This window comes from Maniola hyperantus, chromosome 16 (assembly GCF_902806685.2).
Source record: "Maniola hyperantus chromosome 16, iAphHyp1.2, whole genome shotgun sequence".
Taxonomy (NCBI): domain Eukaryota; kingdom Metazoa; phylum Arthropoda; class Insecta; order Lepidoptera; family Nymphalidae; genus Maniola; species Maniola hyperantus.
The window spans coordinates 5,386,851-5,405,919 of NC_048551.1; the positions used below are offsets into that span (position 1 = coordinate 5,386,851).

General features: G+C 36.2%; 3 protein-coding genes across 8 annotated transcripts in view; 2 read left to right on the top strand and 1 right to left on the bottom strand.

The window, feature by feature from the left end:
* Positions 1 to 19,069, top strand: part of LOC117989342 (inositol-tetrakisphosphate 1-kinase-like) — a 218,837-nt gene that overhangs the window by 101,019 nt on the left and 98,749 nt on the right. The gene's annotated exons all lie outside the window — the stretch shown is intronic.
* The window catches only part of LOC117989289 (YLP motif-containing protein 1-like), a 37,972-nt gene continuing 20,368 nt past the window's right edge, over positions 1,466 to 19,069 (top strand). For 2 of the 6 annotated variants that reach the window (XR_011237699.1, XM_069503956.1), the window contains exons 1-8: positions 1,466 to 1,822; positions 2,286 to 4,029; positions 5,468 to 6,289; positions 6,649 to 6,797; positions 8,522 to 8,710; positions 9,969 to 10,190; positions 11,287 to 11,341; positions 13,147 to 13,256. Coding sequence is in view for 4 of the 6 variants with exons in the window: in XM_069503956.1 (XP_069360057.1) it covers positions 1,643 to 1,822; positions 2,286 to 4,029; positions 5,468 to 6,289; positions 6,649 to 6,797; positions 8,522 to 8,710; positions 9,969 to 10,190; positions 11,287 to 11,341; positions 13,147 to 13,256 (3,471 nt within the window). In the remaining 2 variants the exon portion in view is untranslated. Of the gene's footprint in view, positions 1,823 to 2,285; positions 4,030 to 5,467; positions 6,290 to 6,648; positions 6,798 to 8,521; positions 8,711 to 9,968; positions 10,191 to 11,286; positions 11,342 to 13,146; positions 13,257 to 13,821; positions 16,082 to 19,069 lie in introns of those variants that run through there. The other 4 variants (XM_069503955.1, XM_069503957.1, XM_034976622.2 and 1 more) reach the window with 4 other exon arrangements.
* LOC117989769 (uncharacterized) lies at positions 16,177 to 17,242 on the bottom strand. The gene is made up of 3 exons (XM_034977180.2): positions 17,186 to 17,242; positions 16,799 to 16,906; positions 16,177 to 16,573 (listed from the first exon to the last, which is right to left on the bottom strand). The coding sequence occupies exons 1-3, from the start codon at positions 17,239 to 17,241 to the stop codon at positions 16,177 to 16,179; spliced, it is 561 nt and encodes a 186-aa protein (XP_034833071.1). The 5' UTR covers position 17,242.

Consider the following 19,069-nt stretch of genomic DNA (forward strand, 5'->3'; position numbering starts at 1 on the left):
ATGGGTTCCGCAAAATAGTAAAAGAAATAACACTTTTTAATTTTCATGGCGGCCATTTTGTAATTTTTAGTATTAACTAGTTATTATAGTGGCAAGAGAAATACACATTCTGTGAAAATTTCATGTTCGTCCGTCCGTCCGTCCAGTCGTCCGTTTGTCTATCGGTGGACTGTATGAGACTATATCTAGTGAACCGTAGTAGGTAGAGACTTGAAATTTTTACGCCAATTAATAATGGCATTGCAAGTTCAAGATTATGGTCAAAGACAGTAATGAAGATATAAAAAGGGAATTTCACTACAAAGGTGCAAGGGAAGTTCTAATTGAAAATGAAAATGAAAATGAAAATCTTTTTTATTCGTATAAACTTTTACAAGTGCTTACGAATAGTCGGATGCATCTACCACTGGTTCGGAATGCCTTTCCTGCCGAGAAGAACCAGCAAGAAACTCGGTGGTTGCTCTTTTCAAATATTTGATATAGGTACAAGATTATGCCATGTATAAAATAGTATTTGCAGTCTTGTGCGTTGCTGGAACGAGCTGCAGGTAAAATCCACGCTCTTTTTAACCGACTTCAAAAAAAGGAGGAGGTTCTCATATCATTTAGATAATCTTCAATTGTGTAATATGCTTTTTTCAGGAACATATTTTTAATAGATTTTTTAAACTTGTGCAAAGGTAAGTCCAAAATAGTTTGCGGGATTTTATTATAAAAGGTAATACCCATACCCACACATGACTTTTGGACTTTCCTGAGGCGGAAGGCAGGAGCTGCAAGTTTGTCTCTGTTTCTAGTTAGCCTATTGTGTAGATCACCAATTTTCTTGTAACTAAGAATATTTTGTCTTACAAAAATTATGTTATTATAAATATATTGAGAGGCTACAGTGAGGATATCTATTTCCTTAAATTTCTCTCGAAGGGAATCGCGTGGTCTTAAGTTATAAATTGCGCGTATTGCCCTTTTTTGTAATACAAAAATTTGGTAAAATACAGTAGTGTCCCCATAATATTCCAACTATGAGAAGCTGAGCGACGCCGCTTTTAGGCTAAAATTATTTTATATTTACAAAAATTATAGGCCATTATTCTGGTAACATTTTGTAAGAAACAATTTTCAATCAGATAAATCGTTCACGAGTTACAGCAGAGTCAAGCTCAACTTTACCGGAACGGCAATAGATACACTTAATCCAGAATTCATTATTTGGTAGGTAAGTACTGTATTTTTTCGTTTCGATACATTTTATGTTACACGAAAAATACCAAATGGTATAAATACCAGCCTTACTTATCGAGTGTGTAGCATTCGCCATTATGTGCGCGTAGAATAGATCAGTTTAATTTTTCGATTTGTGTCGATATCTACAGATTTATTATACATCACTACTTGACAACACCGCATCGTTTGAAAATCTATGCTAGCGTGTCTGTGCTACTGCTAGCGTCAATTTTTATCAAAATGGCCGATGGCCGACTTTTAATGAAAACTGAAAAGTCAATAATTCAGTGAATTTCTGTGATTTTTCAATGACGACGATAATATTCGTCGTTTTCTTAACCTGTTAAATAATTGTTAATGTGTTAGAAAATTAAATATCAAATAATATTTTCTTAGACTTTTGGTATCAATATCAAACATGGCATGGTCGATGCCAACTTCGGGTCAATGGAACCCCGGTATTGGTATGACGCCTGATATGAGTAGTATGGGGTCCTATACGCCGGAGCAGTGGGCGCTCATGCAACAGCAAAATTGGCAGCAATGGTCACAATGGCAACAGCAGTATGCCCAATGGCAAAACCAATACGGCGGAGAGGTAATTTTCTTAAATTTTTATAAGTACAGAAAATAATTGCTCAATTGGGCCTCTTCAAGGTACTTAAGGTTACATTAATTTCCACCTAGTGTGCCAACGAGTAAAAAAACCGCCTAGTGCGAGTCAGTTTCGTCCACTGACCGATGAGTTCCGTAGCCTGGAAAGAAACATCATTTCTTATTAGGCTTAGTTGCACCATAAAGGTTCCTTTTTAGGGTCACCTATATCCAAATAAAAAACTGAACCTTTTTAGGACTGATGTGTCTGTCTTTCTGTGAATCTACTGGATTGATTTAGTTGAAAGGACTATACCTAATTTTATATGAAAGTTGGGGCTATTCTTCCATCTTACGCTCTTCTTTCTGATTCTTTATGGAATTATCCAACCAAACATACCAAAAATAATTATTCTGCTTTCAATCAAGGAATAAATAAATTTTGCTACATTTTATTTTTGTTACAGTATGCACAACAGATGCAAGGAATGCAGGCAATGGCTGGAGTTCCACCTGCACCATCAGGGGCGGTACCACCACCGGTACCTCCTCCAGACAAGCCTCCTCCACCACCACCACATGAAAATGATCAACCCTTGTATGGCAGTGCAGCAAAGGCGAGCTCTACAGCATCATCAGTAAAACCTCACCAAAATACCCAACTAGGCTACAACAATGGTAACACCACAACAGGTAACAATCAAAACTGGTCCTATACAGCAGATCCACAGATAGAAAAGCCCTCCACCCAAGGAGTTAACACAGAGGCCCTCAGGATGCTCGCAGAGGAGGAGAAACAGTTTGATATCCAATTCCAAAAGTGGGAAGAGGAGATTGAAAAGTGGAAAAAGGAGAATGTGAACCATCCTGACAGGCAAGCGTACAGCGAATATGAGCAGAAGTTTGAAGCTTGCCGAGCACAGTTGCTGGAGCGCCGTCAGCAGATGAAGATTAAGAGGGACAAACTTATGGGCAATGCACATCCTGCCTCCAACACCACAAAAACAGGTAATAATAATAAAAATGCCACTCCTCCTACTCAGTTAAAGACAAATGTATCTAATTACACTCCTAATATGCAAACAAATATCCCACCAAATGTACAAAATCAAAAAACTAACGTACAGAATTATTCAAATAAGAATCAGTCTCAATATCAGCAGTATACTAAGCCAACCCACCAAGGTTATAATAGGAATAACAATAAAACTGTAGATCCCCAAGATAGATATGATTCTTATCAGGACTTTGATGCTGACTACAGATCTGCTCCACCTGTGAACTCAAGTGCTTTTCCTACCAATAAAAAGGATATACGGGATGCAGAATATAGATCTGCTCCACCTGTTAACTCCAGTGCTTTTCCTACTAGTGTAAAGGATAATATACCAGATGCTGAGTATAGATCTGCTCCACCAGTTAATTCAAGTTTTTTACCTACTAGTAAATCATCTAAGGATATCCCCGGCTTAGATTTGGTGCCGGAGATTGACAAATCTAATAAACATGACATAATTGACATAACTGATGACATGCAGTCTCAACAGCAAAGTTCTGCTGCACCTGACTATTCAAAAATTTCGAAAGGTATAAATAATATCCTTGGAGATGAGAAAATTATGAACATTCTGTCAATGGTGACAAACCAGAAACCACCCAATACAAATGAACCTAATCAAAGTGGACCTTACCAACAAGGTGGGAATGTGATGCAGTCACATCAGTGGGAAGCCAACAATACCAATTATTACAACAACAATTACAATAATCAACAACAGAATGTGCCTTTTAGGCAGCAGAATATGAATAATTTCCAAAATCCCCAAGGGCAAGGCCGAAATTCTAAATTTCCTGACCAAGCATTTCAGAGGTATGATAGGAATTATGATGATAATTATGCTGATAATGCTAATATGAGGCATAATGATGTTCAGCAGGGACAATACAACAGGCAAAATCAGTTTGGTAACCAGAATATGCCACAAAGGGGTGCACCACCACCATTTAGATCCGATATGCCACCCCCAAGACCGCTTTTAGCTAACTATCCTCCGCCACAAAATCCTAATGATTATCCTCAGGGTGGTTTTGAAAGAAAGGACATACAGCCAAAACCTATGATTCAGCCAGTAATGCCAAAATGGGTTGAAGAACCATTGTTTACTCCATCTATCATAGTTGAATATGACCATAAGCCTCTAAGATTGAAAGGTAATTAGAAGCAGAGATAAATTATTCTTATTAAAATGTAGGATATCCATTATAATATTATGAAACACAAACATAAGTTACAATAAGAAATTCCTACAATTTAAGGTTATCGCCATTATATTTTATGCACAATATATTATAATATAGCCTGGTAGAGTCAGGGCTTATAAATAGAGTATTTGTTATTTATTGTTATAAATAAGGTACAATCAAGAGCACTTAAGAGCTATATACTTTAGACTTGGGACAGATCTCATGGGCAGCACAAATCGAAGCTTAGCTAGGGGCTTGGCTCTACTAAAGATCTCATAACTTTATAACAGTGAAAGCATTATGAACTTGTGAGTACAACAACTAAATTTACATGAAATGTTTTTGTTGGGATACGATTTTGCTAATTTAACCTTGAGTTGTTTTGAAAAATACTGAAAAAATCACTTGTATTTAATTATTATTTATCACAAAATAGTTATAAAATTAATCAAAATATGTAAAAGCGAAAGCTGACTGACTGATCAATGTATCAACGCACAGCTCAAACTATTGGATGGAAATTTAAAATTAGCAAGCAGATAGCTAATGGGGCCGATTCTCTTGTACACAATCTCTAAACTAAACTAAATTAACAGGTCTAAATTTAGTGCCATCCTTTTCCCCAAGCAACATTATGAAAGGGATAGAATTAGATTTAGACATGCCATTTTAGTTTAGTTTAGAGATTGTGTACAATGGAATTAGCCACATTATGATGCTAAGAAATGATTTTTGGAAATTCAACCAGGGGGTCAAATAGTGGAATGGAATTTGTGTAAACTATGCAGACGAAGTCGCAGGCATAAGCTAGTTGGTTTCATAAACATGCAATTCGAAACATTTTTTATTTGTTTTTTCAACTATATGGGAATTTGATCTGCAAGAGTTTTGTGCTTTCATGAGAACAGGTTTATAATAAAGAATAATAGTTATAATTTTGACACAAATATAATGGCGTTAACTAATTTGCATTCTGATTAAATTTTTTTATTGTACTTAATTTCAAAGAAAGTTATGAAAATTTTCTTTTACTGATTGCAAAAGGAAGCTATGGAAACTAATGAATATCCTGATTTAAAGTAAATTAGTTTACTTGCAATTTTAATAATTTGCAGATTCAGACTAGCCAACCATATTACGTAGCCATTAGATAGATAGACCTATGTTAAAAACCTGATACTGTAGCGACCAGGAAATATTGTACATCAACCTTTAGAAAGGGATTTCGGCTTCTTAGTGTTGTCTCTGTCACTCATACCTATATGACGTTTTGTCCAGCTCAACGACAGAGACAACGCTCTACGTAACCGCTATCTCTTTCTAAAGGTCGATGACATTTCCTGTCGGGTACTGAACTATTTCTTGTCAGACAAATGTAACTACAATTTATTGTTTTTATTTTTAGCTCGGGACTTTATTGAACCTGTTCATATGTTCGACTACAACCATAAGTCTAAAGATGGTGACAATGATTCTAAAAGAGATTTTGAGAAGGAAGTCGACGAATTGTTCTCAAGGAAACCAAGAAACGTGGACCGTGATGATTGGAGTTCCGAACGATTGTACTCTAGAGACTATGACAGGGCTTCGGCAAGAGATGACTTTAAAGAACGTTCAAATAGGGGTGATAATGAATTTTACGACAGAAGAGACGATCGTGATAGATTTAAACGCCAGGATTATGATCGCTGGGGTGATGGCAGTGACCGATTAAGAGACACAGGGTATGGCAGAGATAGACCTTTGGACAGAGATTTGGGAAGAGAAAGAGATATGGGCCGAGATTTTGGTAGGGATATGGATCTAAGCAGAGAACGGGATTTTCGTAGGGATAGAGAACCTGGGAGGGACAGAGATCTAGGCAGGGATAGAGAAATGGGAAGGGATAGGGATGCAGGTCGAGGTCGGGACTTTGCTAGAGATAGAGATGTAGATAGAGAAAGGGATTACGGTCGGGATAGGAATTCTGGTAGAGACCCCATAAGAGATAGACAGGATAAGAGAGATATGAGCCGGAACCGTAGTCGAAGTCGTGATAAAGATAGTCGTAAAAGGGGACACAGCAGAGGAAATGATTCAAATGACAGTTTTGGTTCGAAAAAGACAAAGGACTCAAAGGAAGACCCAGCTTCATGGCAGAAACCTTCGCATATAGTCATGATTGATGATCTGCTAGAGTCTCCTGGACGTGATATAAGACCAGCAAAAATAGTTATTATTCTTAGAGGTAAGCATATTAATATTATAGACTTTTTCGAAGGAGAGCTTTTTAATAGAGCGGTCAGCATGAACACTGATGCAACAAAAAATAATAATAATCGATTGTACGGTAGTTATTACGATTTTTTTAATAGTATAAACATTCTAGCAATCTCAAAATGTAGATTCATTATGGTCTGACTTTAATGATGAATGAAAACATAGTTTCGTTTGTGATTGGTTGGTGACACAAAATAATTAACGCCCACTGAGATTTTTGTCTCTATCATTTGTATGGGATGACGTAACAGAGAGAACGCTATACTAACTTCGTTCCGCGGATAGGGTATAGCAGGCGTAGTTAAACATGTTATGTGTTGTTTTCAGGTCCCCCGGGTAGTGGCAAATCATACTTGGCTAAATTGATACGAGACAAGGAGGCCGAGCACGGCGTGACCGTTCGGATCATGTCCATTGATGATTACTTTATGCAAGAAAGTGAAATTGAAGAAAAAGATCCCAATACTGGAAAAATTGTAAGTCTTTACATCATTCGCGTCAATGGAGGTGGTGAAAATTTAGGCGTAACGCACACCTACAAAGTTGATTTAAACCGAGCCGCAGAGTCCTTTTTTTAATGTAGACTTAATTTATAGGTCTGTATTGCTCCTTAAGAGTCCAATTTTAGCCTAAAAACGGGACATTCTGCACTTTTTAAGGGTCCGTACCTCAAAAGGAAAAAAGGAACCCTTATAGCATCACTTCTTGTCTGTCTGTCAAGAAACCTATAGGGTACTTCCCGTTGACCTACAACCCTGAAATTTAGTAGGTAGGTAGGTCTTATAGCACCCGTAAAGGAATTTTTTCTTGATTTTGTGGTTACATCACCAAAAATAATCGGTTCATTTCAACTTTCAAAGTAAGATTACTATACCAAGTGAGGTATCATAATTTATGTAAGGGCTGTACCTGTACATTCTTAAAAGATTTATTTTTATTTTTATGCATAATTATGTTTGATTTATCGTGCAAAATGTCGAAAAAGTACGACTGCAGTGCGGAACCCTCGGTGCGCGAGTGATTCGCACTTGGCCGGTTTTTGTTCAATGTGTGCGTCATTTTCACCAATTTTTCTTACGACGACTAACGACTAACAAATTTTTGAAAAGCCAGCAGCGCATTGGTGGTGCCTCTGGTGCTACAAAGCAGCTCGTTTGCTCGCTACTTTTACTAAAAAGAAACGTTCTGACAGTTGTCGTCATATTATCGCCATCGAGAATTTAATCCACGGAGAAAGCTGTGATAGCCTAGTGGTTAGGACATCCGCCTTCTAATCGGAGGTCGGGGGTTCGATCCCGGGCACGCACTTCTAACTTTTCGGAGTTATGTGCGTTTTAAGCAATAAAATATCACTTGCTTTAACGGTGAAGGAAAACATCGTGAGGAAACCTGCATGCCTGAGAGTTCTCCATAATGTTCTCAAAGGTGTGTGAAGTCTACCAATCCGCACATGGCCAGCGTGGTAGACTATGGCCAAAACCCTTCTGAATCTGAGAGGAGACCCGTGCTCTGTAGTGAGCCAGCGATGGGTTGATCATGATGATGATGATGAGTTTTTGTCTTTGTCTTTTTTATGTGATTACGTAACAAAGAGAGTCTTACACTAACTTCTCTCTGTAGACAGAGTATAGATACGTCCTTTTTTTATACAGTGCGACAAGGCTCTTTTGGCGCGTGGCGAAAATCGGAACTAACGTTGCCGTCAAGTGTCCCCTTAGTTCTTGTTTGAATTATGTTTGAATATTCTAAGCCTTTGTTCTTCAACAGCGCCCTCCTGCTGTCAATGTTATTCAAGTGCCAAAAGAGCCTTGTCGCACTGTAGTTTTGATTTTATTCTAAACTAGCGACCCGCCCCGGCTTCGCATGGGTGTAATGTAGATACTAATGTGGTGTCATTGAGGTGTCATTGCCTCGGAAACTCAAATGAGAGGATTTTTTTCCGACCTAATTCACATTATTTCAATTTTTCTAGGGATCTCTAATTTTTGAGAATTAAACTATAGCTATAAACCTTCCTCTTGAATCACTCTATCTATTGGTGAAAACCGCATTAAAAGCCGTTGCGTAGTTTAAAAGATCTAAGCGTTCATACATACATACAGACGCGGGAAGCGACTTTATTTTATACTTTGTAGAGATGTAGAGAAGATGACTTGATTGAGAGTATCATACAACTTCCATAACATTGGCATGTTTTCAGGTAAAAAAACCTTCCCTCAAATACGAGTATGACGAGAAACTGGAAGAAAATTATATGAATTCCTTAAAGAGAGCTTTTAAGAGAAGTTTGACAGACGGATATTTTACGTTTTTAATATACGATGCCATAAATGACCAATTAAAGAATTACGCAGATATATGGAATTTCTCGAGACAATGTGGATTCCAAGTAAGTTGGTCTACTTTTTATTATTTTAACTTAAACTTTTGTTAATGGAAACCTATGTGTAATTTGAAATGTATAACTAAAAATAAATAACCTGTTGCATAGTAGTAAGAAAGAAAACAAATTCAAAGAGAACTATCACAAAATATACATTCAAATTGTCATGCAGTTTTATCTTTGTGTTTAGTAGTTTTTTTTTTCGATTAAAATACACGAGTGTTATTTTCATAATGTTAAGGTGGATTCAGACTTAATGAGTGAATGATCGCTTTATCTCCACTCTTGTCAAATTCTCTTTGGATGAACAGAGACTTTTTCTATCGCATAACTCTTATCATTTGTGTGAGAGAGATAGAATTTACGCTATAGAAAAAGAGGCTTTTTGGAGGGCTTCCCTTATGAGAGAGAGAGAGAGAGAGAGTGTGAGAGAAAGAGAGAGATATATAAAACAGTTAACGCGATAGAAAGATGTGTTTATTAAATTTTAGGCAGCAGCTATGTGCGAGTTGGTTGCATTATAATATTACGCCGTATCAAGTCGCTATTTACTTACGTCTTAACTAATTTATATACTACTCTACACTCGCCACTTTAGCTTTATGTATCAACTGAGATGTCAAAAGTACGGTTTTTTTTTTAAATAGATATAGCGAGCAAACGAGCAGGCGGGTCACCTGATGTTAAGTGATTACCGCCGCCCATGAACATTTGCAGCACCAGAGGAGCCGCCGATGCGTTGCCGGCCTTTTAGGAATTTGTTGGTCCGCCCCTTGAATAACCCCATGTTATAATCTACTCTTAGATTATGGATTAAATCGTACTTTTCACATGACAGTTGACATATAGAGCAAAAATGGCGAGTGAGTTCTCAAAATGTATGCTCTATACTTCTCTTACCAAAGCGCAAAAGTTGCCTGGTGGAGATTGCTGTAAGCAATAAGGCCTTTGCATACTATCATGATTATGTTAGTCAACAGATAATGTTAGTTTTTAGTGCCTTTGTGTTTTCCTGTTATGTGTGCAATTAGAATTTTCTACTTTATACCTATAGTACGCGACAGGTCGAGATGGCAATCGAGGAGGGAACGCCCCGCACATCCGCACAACCCCCGCGCGAACCCGGCGCGGGCTAACGCGGGTGACGTGCGGTTGTGCGGGGCGTCCCCTGCCTTATACACCGATTATAATCTCAACCTGTCGCGTACTATATATGTCTAATACTATTGTATGCTATGCTAAAAGTCTATGTTTAAAAAATCAGGTTTACATATGCACAATGGAGATGGACGCGCAGTCATGCTTGAAGCGCAACATCCACAACCGCTCGCTCGAGGAGATCGAAGTGATCCTTAGTAGGTTCTTCCCCACGCCCGCGCACCACATCCAGCTCGACGCCACCACGCTGCTGCAGAACGCCGGCATCACCGACGTCACCATGGAGGACGCGGATGACGTCACCATGGAGGACGCGGACGTCGTAGAGGTGAGACATAGCGAGCTCACGCGCCAACTGATCCCGGTACCACCATACACAGTACACAGCCCTAGCATGACCGCACACAAATGTATTTACGGTCTAAACTAAATCACGGAAATTGTTGTGATTGACTGAATTTATGGCTGCGACAATGAATTTTGGACAATAACGAGAGTGTAGGCCAATCAGAGGTAATGTCTGCAGCTGTCATTTTACCGTAATCGAGCCCCTAGCCTAATGTTTGTACTCCGTAGAGATGAGATCACGAAGTGATGCGGCTCGATGTGGTCCTCAAGAATATAACTCATAAGAAAAAAAAAACGCTTTTTTCAATATTCGTTCGAGGTTCGTTCACTCGTCTGTAACGATTTGTTATTAAAAACAATATTCTTTATGGACTTTTCACAAGTCTATAACGCGTAAAATTTAACTCACGCGCCATTTTAACTTTTTGTGTCAAATTTCATGTCAAAAGTACGATTCTAGTAGAAAAGTACGTTATTGAGTAGTCATTTTGTACGGACTATATGAGCGGATGGACATGCTCATACATAAGAGATCATGAACTACATAAAAATTAAAACTTTTTATCTTCACTATTCAGAAAATGTTACTGTGTGAACGAGCCGTAAGACGACACTATTTGCGGGAGTCATGCTAGGCCTGTTATATAGCCTTTTTGTCGCCGAATTTGTGCCAGGCTTTTGTGACCAAGGAGTCAATTGACAGGTCTATATATACAATTAACAACTTACTGTCATAATCTGAATGCTGGAACTAAGTTTTTGTTGTAAGTGCCTCCAGTATTTTCACTTGTCCAGAAATGAAATTTACATGAAAATGTTTTTTTTTCACATGTTTTGTACTTACTCTTTTAATTAAATAATATTTTGAACTTAGGTAATATGAACTTAGTAATGAACTTGATCATTACAACTGTAGTAGTATTTTTCTGTTTATATTATTATCAATTAATCTTTTTTTATTTCTATTAAATTAATGTCAAGTGTAATTTTGTGTAAATAACCCCGATTGGTTAGGCTAGGGCTAATAATTTTTATTTCAGCATCGTAACTAAAGTTCCTAAGCTGTTCCACCACAGGTCGATAGTAGTTTTACGTCGAAATGGGAGAAAATGGACGACGCGGCCCAACTAGGTAGGTTGTTGGTTATATTTTTAAATCCTACCAATTTTCTCCTTGAATTCTATGTTTTGTCCCGATAACTGCTTCCTAATAAAGACTTCCGTAACTTTACCAATGAATTAAACATGCGAAGTAATATACCTTGTCATCCATCATTATAAAAAAAAGACGTTGCAAAATATTATGCAATATTTTCATGGATGCTTTTCAATAGGCTACTTGACAATTTTTTTAAGTTGGTCTTAAATGGTTAATATTTGTCCTATTATATCAAAAAAATTAACACTATATTTTTTTGCGCCCTAAAAACCGTAAAACTTTAATTTAAAAAAATATTTTTCTTAGACAGGTGAAAACACTGTCGGCCATGTTTGGCCGATAGATTATCTGTGCTCTGACGTCATGCATTTGTAAACAACAGCATAACCACAGAGTACATTATATATACTGAGCATAACCTACCAAAGTTTAATAAACATGACTTCTATACTAGTTTACATGAAAAATATAGTAATTATCGTTATTGCATCATCCGAGAATGTAAAAAACGCATCGATAAAGACCACAGGAAAGTTGTGGATTAGAGTGCCCAGTGAAATAAATATACGTAACACGCAAAGACTTGCTTAAAGGGATCCTATATGACTAACGACTTCAACCCAAATTTATTTTTGCAAAGATCACTTTGTTGTAAGTCTTACTTAATAACTTATTCAATTTATAAAGAGAAAACGATATTTTTTTACGTTTACTATGAGTTTTTAGAAATATATAAAAACTAGCTTATGCTCGTGACTTCGCCCGCGTGGACTTCATAAATTTCAAACCTCCATTTAACCCACTCAGAGGTGGAATTTCAAAAAATCCTTTCCTAGTGGATACCTTCTCTTTACCTACAAAGAACACACTCACCAAATTTCATGTATCTAGGCCCAGCTGTTTAGATGTTTAGGCTGTGCGTTGATATATAAGTTAGTCAGGACTCTAAATTTTATATATATGGATACTACGTTAGTCCCCGCGTGACATAGGAATGACATTTCTTTGTTTACATATTTAATGACGTCACATCATGGCTGACAGCGTTTTCTGCGTTTCAAATAAAAATAAAAATTGTATTTTTTTAAATTGGATTTATATATCCATCCTGCGTTTTTAATAATTGTTATTGATATATTTCGTTGTTTTAAGCAAAATACTATATAAATAATCATTTATTGGACGAAATTAGATATGAGTCAAGTAGCCTATTTACGGAAAATATTAATTTTATTAGAATTAAGTATAAATACGGTGACAGTACTTTTTACTATCCATAAGAATTCCCAATGAGTCACACTGTAAATGTTGGTGTGACTCGATGGGGGAAAATTTCGATGGATTCCCAACGAGTTACACTGCTACACGATTGGGTTTGAATCGTTAGGAACCCACCTAAAAATGCGTTGGTGCGAAAAAGAATGCGTGTGTTGGAAAAGAATGAAGTATTTATCATACATTAAAAAAACGGACCGAATCGAGAACCACCTCCTTTTTGGAAGTCGGTTAAAAATGACTTCAATACAATTTTGTTTTATGGCGCGCGGCTAAAAATGACTTGTTCTGCCACAAATTCGTTTGCCATTTTAGCGATTGTCGTTTACGCGTCTCTCTGCTCTAAAATCATGGTAACAAAACTACGACTTTTTGTAACAAGGTTGTCTTGTATGAGGTGTTGTTAACTGGAGTTGATATTTTAAATGTTATAAACTTTACAGTATCAGCCCTGTGTATGTTTGTTATTATTTTGTATTGATCATGTCCATTTGTTGTTGCAGCACGTCTCGACGGCACCAGCAAGCCGCTCCGACCGTCACAGCTCTCAATGGAAGACTACCTACAGTTAGACGACTGGAAACCTAGTGTCGCCAAACCGGGAAAGAAAACTGTAAGTATATAAACAATACGTTTATCTGAATGCTTTCTAGAATTTACACCTGTTTACATTGTATTTTAAGTCTGTTCATTTGAATTATGCGAAATACATACCTACTTTTGAAAAGGACTCGTTTCCCTTTGGAAATGCTCAGCCTTTAGTCGTCACAAACTTCGCGTTTCGTACGACATGAAATAGTAAATTTTTATTTTCTAGAAAATATATTCGAACATTTTATCGACTATTATATTAACAAAAAAAAGAATGGTAAGAAACTTTATGAAATGTCTTTTTGAAAAAAACACGTGCCATATTCGAGACGTCTTTACTACGTCGATTTCTGTTCGAACACGTCTACAGTTTTGGTATTTTATAAAAAATACTGAGACGCATCTTTAAAAAAAAAAATATGTTTCATCAATATAATTTGAAAACGTTTCAATCTTATGCTATATGTCATAAATTTGAAATATTTTTGGATTCAACTTTAAAAGACACTATTATGACATAAATTGTTTGGTGGGATGTTTGGTGTATGACTTCATGCTGGGGTTTCATCGTATTGTAATTGAAACAGGTACGGTGGGCCGACCTAGAAGAAAGAACACAGCAAGAGAAGATGCGAGCGATCGGTTTCGTGGTAGGCCAGACCGACTGGAACCGAATGACTGACCCCACTATGGGATCCAGTGCTCTCACTCAAACTAAATATATCGAGCGAGTTAGACGCTCATAGACCTTATTTTTACGGTTCCTTATCTCCAGAGAAAAAAGGAACCCTTATATGATCACTTCGTTGTCTGTCTGTCTGTCTGTGTATCACCTAACATGTAGGGTAGGTACTTCCCGTTGACCTAGAATCATGAAATTTGTCAGGTAGCTATGTCTTATAGCAACAAGGAAAGATAAAAATCCGAAAACTGAATTTGTGGTTACATCACAAATTCACGTCATATCAGTTATTTCTTGTACGATGGTACGGAACCCGTCATGTGCGAGCCCAACTGGAACTTGACCAGTCTTTCTAGTGTTAGAATTATTCTAAGAAGCTTTTGGTGTAATTTTAACTATGATTTTGTTTCATTTTGGGATTATTATTTATCCAAAATTAAGGTTTCATAATAAAATTATACAGTGTACCTATTTTGTATTGAGGTTATTTTACAGTTTGTTATTTATTCGACATACAATATTCTGCTAAATATTTTTAAATAAGTATAGTATTATAGTGAATACCTAGTTTAGGGATTCTAGCGTATAAGATTTTACAATAGACAAGTGTCATTGTAAGAATAGGTAAGTACAAGTTTCTTGGTGGTTTTTCTTTTCGCCTTGTCAATCTCTTAACACAGTGTACGAGCTACAAACATGATTCATGGCTAATTTCTAAATAAATCAAATCCACATAAGATTATCTTACAATATATTAGATTTCCAGTGTCAGTAGACACTTATAAAAGTAATAATGGGGCCAATTCTCTTGTACACAATCTCTGAACTAAACAAAATTAAAAAGTCTAAATATAGTGCTATCCTTTTCCGCAAGCAACATTATGAAAGGGATAGCGATAGATTTAGACGTGCCATTTTAGTTTAGTTTACAAATTGTGTACAACGGAATTAGCCTCATTGTTCGTCTTATGAGATCATTCATTATCATTATCTAATTGTATGTAATTTTCCTAGGTAGTTCTGGTTTTAATACTATGTAGTTCAGTTTTTTCATCATCGATTTAAATCGATAGTAAAATTGTAAATATGTAGGTATTAAGTATATTCTACATGTCTATGATTATAAATTAGAAGTCATAATTTCACGGGAATTAATAGAGTCGTCCTTTTCAGAAGGTCCTCTGTTGAAAAGCACGCCTTTGTTTTTAGTCTACTTATGGCTGACTACTGAAACGTATTTTACTAGTGCTTTCTTTACTAGGGGTTCTGAATTCGGTCGTTTCTTTTTTATCCTAAGGGCCTGTTTCACAAACGCCAAATAAACAGATTTTTTGACAGATTCCCAATACAAAAACTGCCAAAACGTCAAATTTATTCAGCAGATAAAAGTTTATTTAGCGGTTGTGAATCAGGCCCTAAATGTTAATTGGTATGAGATACGAGATAACCTGATGAAAGGATTTTTATGAATCAAATGATCAACATGCCTCGAATAATTTGCCTAAAGAAAAGATCGAGGCTACCACTAAATAATTTAAGTTTATTAACCATTTTTTTAGCCTTCTTGACCCTTTTGGTTACAAATGCATTCTATGGCCATCCAGAGCAGGGAGTATAAGGAAAATCGGTCAAGTGTGAAAGTTAAATTTTTAAGTTTCAAAATTCAGGCAATATTTTTTATGGCTTATTTGATAACATAAAAAATACCTTTAAAATAATATAACCCATTCATTAAACTACCTTTCATCTGATTATTTAGTATTATCAGATGGCTGAAGGTAGTTTTAAAGCTGGATCTTAGACCATAGCGATAAAATGTCAATCCAGACACTTCAATTAAAGTCTAAAGCTGAGCTGTTCGAAGCAAATTCAAAATTTTTAGTGCATATTTTAATTACAAGGATCCTATATATGTAGGCTCCTGATTAATATTGTTTAATTTTTACTGAAATTATTGATTTTTTTTAACAACTCAACATTAATAATTAAGACACGTTTCGTATTTGGCCGTTAGTTTAGTTTTGTGTACTACAGAATAAAAACACGTCTATTGCACGTTTCTAAAATACTCTGGTGTGGGTATGTTGTCGACAAGTCATTCTTTATTTTTTTAGTAAAAAAATAATTAATTACTACATAGTAATAAACTAGTTTCTAAATAAAAATGCTGTTTGTTTTATTTTTCACATTATATTTATTTTATGAAATAACAGTTTTATGAAAATTAATAGTTAACAAAATTTGACATTCATCTCCTGTTCTAATAAAATTCGGGAACTTCAGACCTATAATCGTTTTTATACGTGTTTGGATTATTTTGGAACTTTTTCCAAGACGCGTTATCGGATGAAGTAATTTTCGTGAAATATTTTTCACTATCATCGTTTGGTGGTTCAGTTACGACACTTGGATTTAATGCATTTTTACGTTTTTCTTCCGTTTCTAAAACACCGGTTTTATCAACTTTTTTATTTGATATTCGGCGGATGGTATCCTCGCCCTCCTTTCCACCCGTCATTATCATGACCTGGGGTGTACTGAGAGCAGTCATATGTTCTTTTAAACATTGTTGAAGAATATGGAGAAAAAAAAGAAAAGCCAGCAGGGTTAATGCTGACATGGCGGCATTGTTTTTATGGCTTCCTCCGCTGAAGTGGCTAAAAAAAAAGTTTATACAAGTAATTAAAAAAAAGACAATTGTTTTAATTTTAACAGCACCATTTGGTGTCCATGTTTATATTTCAAAAAAAAAGACTTGGTTTGCTTAGCTGTTATCACTTATACACAAGTTCAGTTACAGCAGTTTTTTTAAATTTATTTATAGTGGCTCACCGATCATGAGACGATTTTATTTTACGTTTATTTGATACTAAAATACTTACTGTTTAGAAGGCAATGATATATGGCCTACATGGCCCTGCGATGTCGCGGATGGTTCGTATGGATAATACATTGGTTGATCATGTACAGGACCTGGGTATTCTGCATACCTATGTAACAAATATAATAACTGTAATACATATATAAAATTTACCAAAATTTAGTTAACTTCAGTTTTTCTGGAGGTTCTTAATTAAGAAAATCAGAATCAAGGACTTATTTGTGGCATTAAAAACAAAACGTGAGACCTTTTTAAGCTTTCCTGCATTTCAAAGTTTAAATCCACTAATTGTCACATTTTTAAGTTTCCCTTATTTTCAAAGTAAGTAAATCTTCTTATTTACTAAACGCTTTAAAAGTAACGGGAAGGATTAAAACAAAGGACCAACCTGTCTACAAGTTGCTTCGGCATTCCCAGGCGGGAGGGGAGGTTTTCTAACGTCATGTCTCCGGTCACACTGAACTGCGAATGTCAAGGTTTATATGGAATGCATCAGAAACATCTATTCTTATTACGCTCTAGTTCCCTTGCTTCTAATGTGTGACAAAGTGGCAACGGTATCATCATTTGAGGATTTTCATCACATTATCAAGTAAGTATACACAAAGCAAGTCAAAATAACCTAGTTATGACGGTTTTTAAGAAGTGGCGATTTTAATCAAGCAGACCCCGGGTTGAAATGTAAAGCGGTTCCAGGATACAGTACCTATTTGTATCTGTACAGTATTATTTTGAATTTGGCATTTAGTTTGAGTAATGGCATAGTTAGATCCTTTTTACTCCTAGTTTCCATTTTCGACACCATCTTATTTACTAATTTCCCCCCGAAAGTGATCCTCACATTGAAAATCAAGTTATTTACGTTTACGTCCGTGTTTAGGTCACGGAAATTCATATTACGTGTACCCATCTTTCAACTTGCGAATCTGCTGGACCGATAGAGCAGATTCGCAGCAAATTGGCTGTGACAGACGGACAGACAGAGATACGAGTGATCCTATAAGGGTTCCGTTTTTCATTCTGACATACGGAACCCTAAAAACCGGCTATGTGCGAGTCGGGTCGCGCTCTAATAGGGTTCCATTCAATGTGATGTACCACCAACATACAATATGTAACGCGCGAGTCGCATCGAATGTATGGCATCAGCTAGTGATAAAATAAAATGTAAATTCAAGCGCTCTGCAATGAAAGAAAACTATTAGAGAGAGAGCCAGTGCATACCAGACCTTCTTTATTTTATAAAAGCTGAAAGTATCTCGGCATATTGTCCCAACACTGGGAGGTACGTTTTTTTGGATTATGGTGGCTTTGGGATATAACAGGTAACAGGGTAAAAATCTTACGTCAGAGTATAAAGTTTAATTTTTTAATATTTTCCTCGGCGTAGCATTAGAAATCACGTCATTGCATTGCCAAACACTTAGTGTCGTGGGAACCCCGCCAGACATCGTTAATAATTTATTAAAAACTTCAAAGGTGTCTGGCAGGGGGTTGCCACCATACTTTGTCTGGTAATGCATGAAGTGCATTAAATTCTAATACTATTCTGAAAAAAATATAAAATAATTAGACTTTTTATTTTGACGTAAGATTTTTTACACCTTTATTGGTGCCGATTCTCTTGTACACAATCTCTAAACTAAACTAAATTACCAGGTCTAAAACTAGTGCTATCCTTTACCGCAAGCAACATTATGAAAGGGATAGCAATAGATTTAGACGTGTCATTTTAGTTTAGTTTAGAAATTGTGTACAACGGAATTAGCCACATTATCTCTCAAAGCCACTTTGATTCAGACAAACATCAAAACAAACGTTCTCCCCGGTGTTGGGGACAATACGCAGAGAAACTTTCAGCTTTTATAAAATAAGGAAGGTCTGGCATGCGCTGGCTCTTAGGCCATATCGTTTCTACCGCATTATTGAACCTGTCTGCATGTAGAATCCGGCTTCTGGCGTCCTTTAACTAAAAAGCCCTTAACTGCAAAATAGTAGTTTTGTCTAGTTATCGCCAAAAAACTCCAGTACATGGAAACCTAAAACTAATGTTTTTAAAAAATAATGTTACGTAGGAACAAGGTTTAGAGTTCAGTTCTTTTTTAGAAAGATCGGTTTTTGTAAATTGCCATATTTTCTGGCGATAACTCTTAAATTATTTTTACAGTTACCTAATGACTTTTTTTTAGATATAGAAAGGCAGCTTAGGCATATTTCCTAATAGTTTTTGAAAATCCCCGTTTTTTTGGCGATAACTAAAAATATTTTTTAG

What these genes read in the sequence shown, in the direction of transcription:
- LOC117989769 (XM_034977180.2), bottom strand. Translation starts at nt 17,241, where the DNA reads ATGACGTTAGAAAACCTCCCCTCCCGCCTGGGAATGCCGAAGCAACTT. An exon ending in CCGAAGCAACTTGTAGACAG is followed by an intron (nt 16,907 to 17,185) that starts GTTGGTCCTTTG and finishes TTTGTTACATAG; the next exon opens with GTATGCAGAATACCCAGGTC. An exon ending in ATATCATTGCCTTCTAAACA is followed by an intron (nt 16,574 to 16,798) that starts GTAAGTATTTTA and finishes CTTTTTTTTTAG; the next exon opens with CCACTTCAGCGGAGGAAGCC.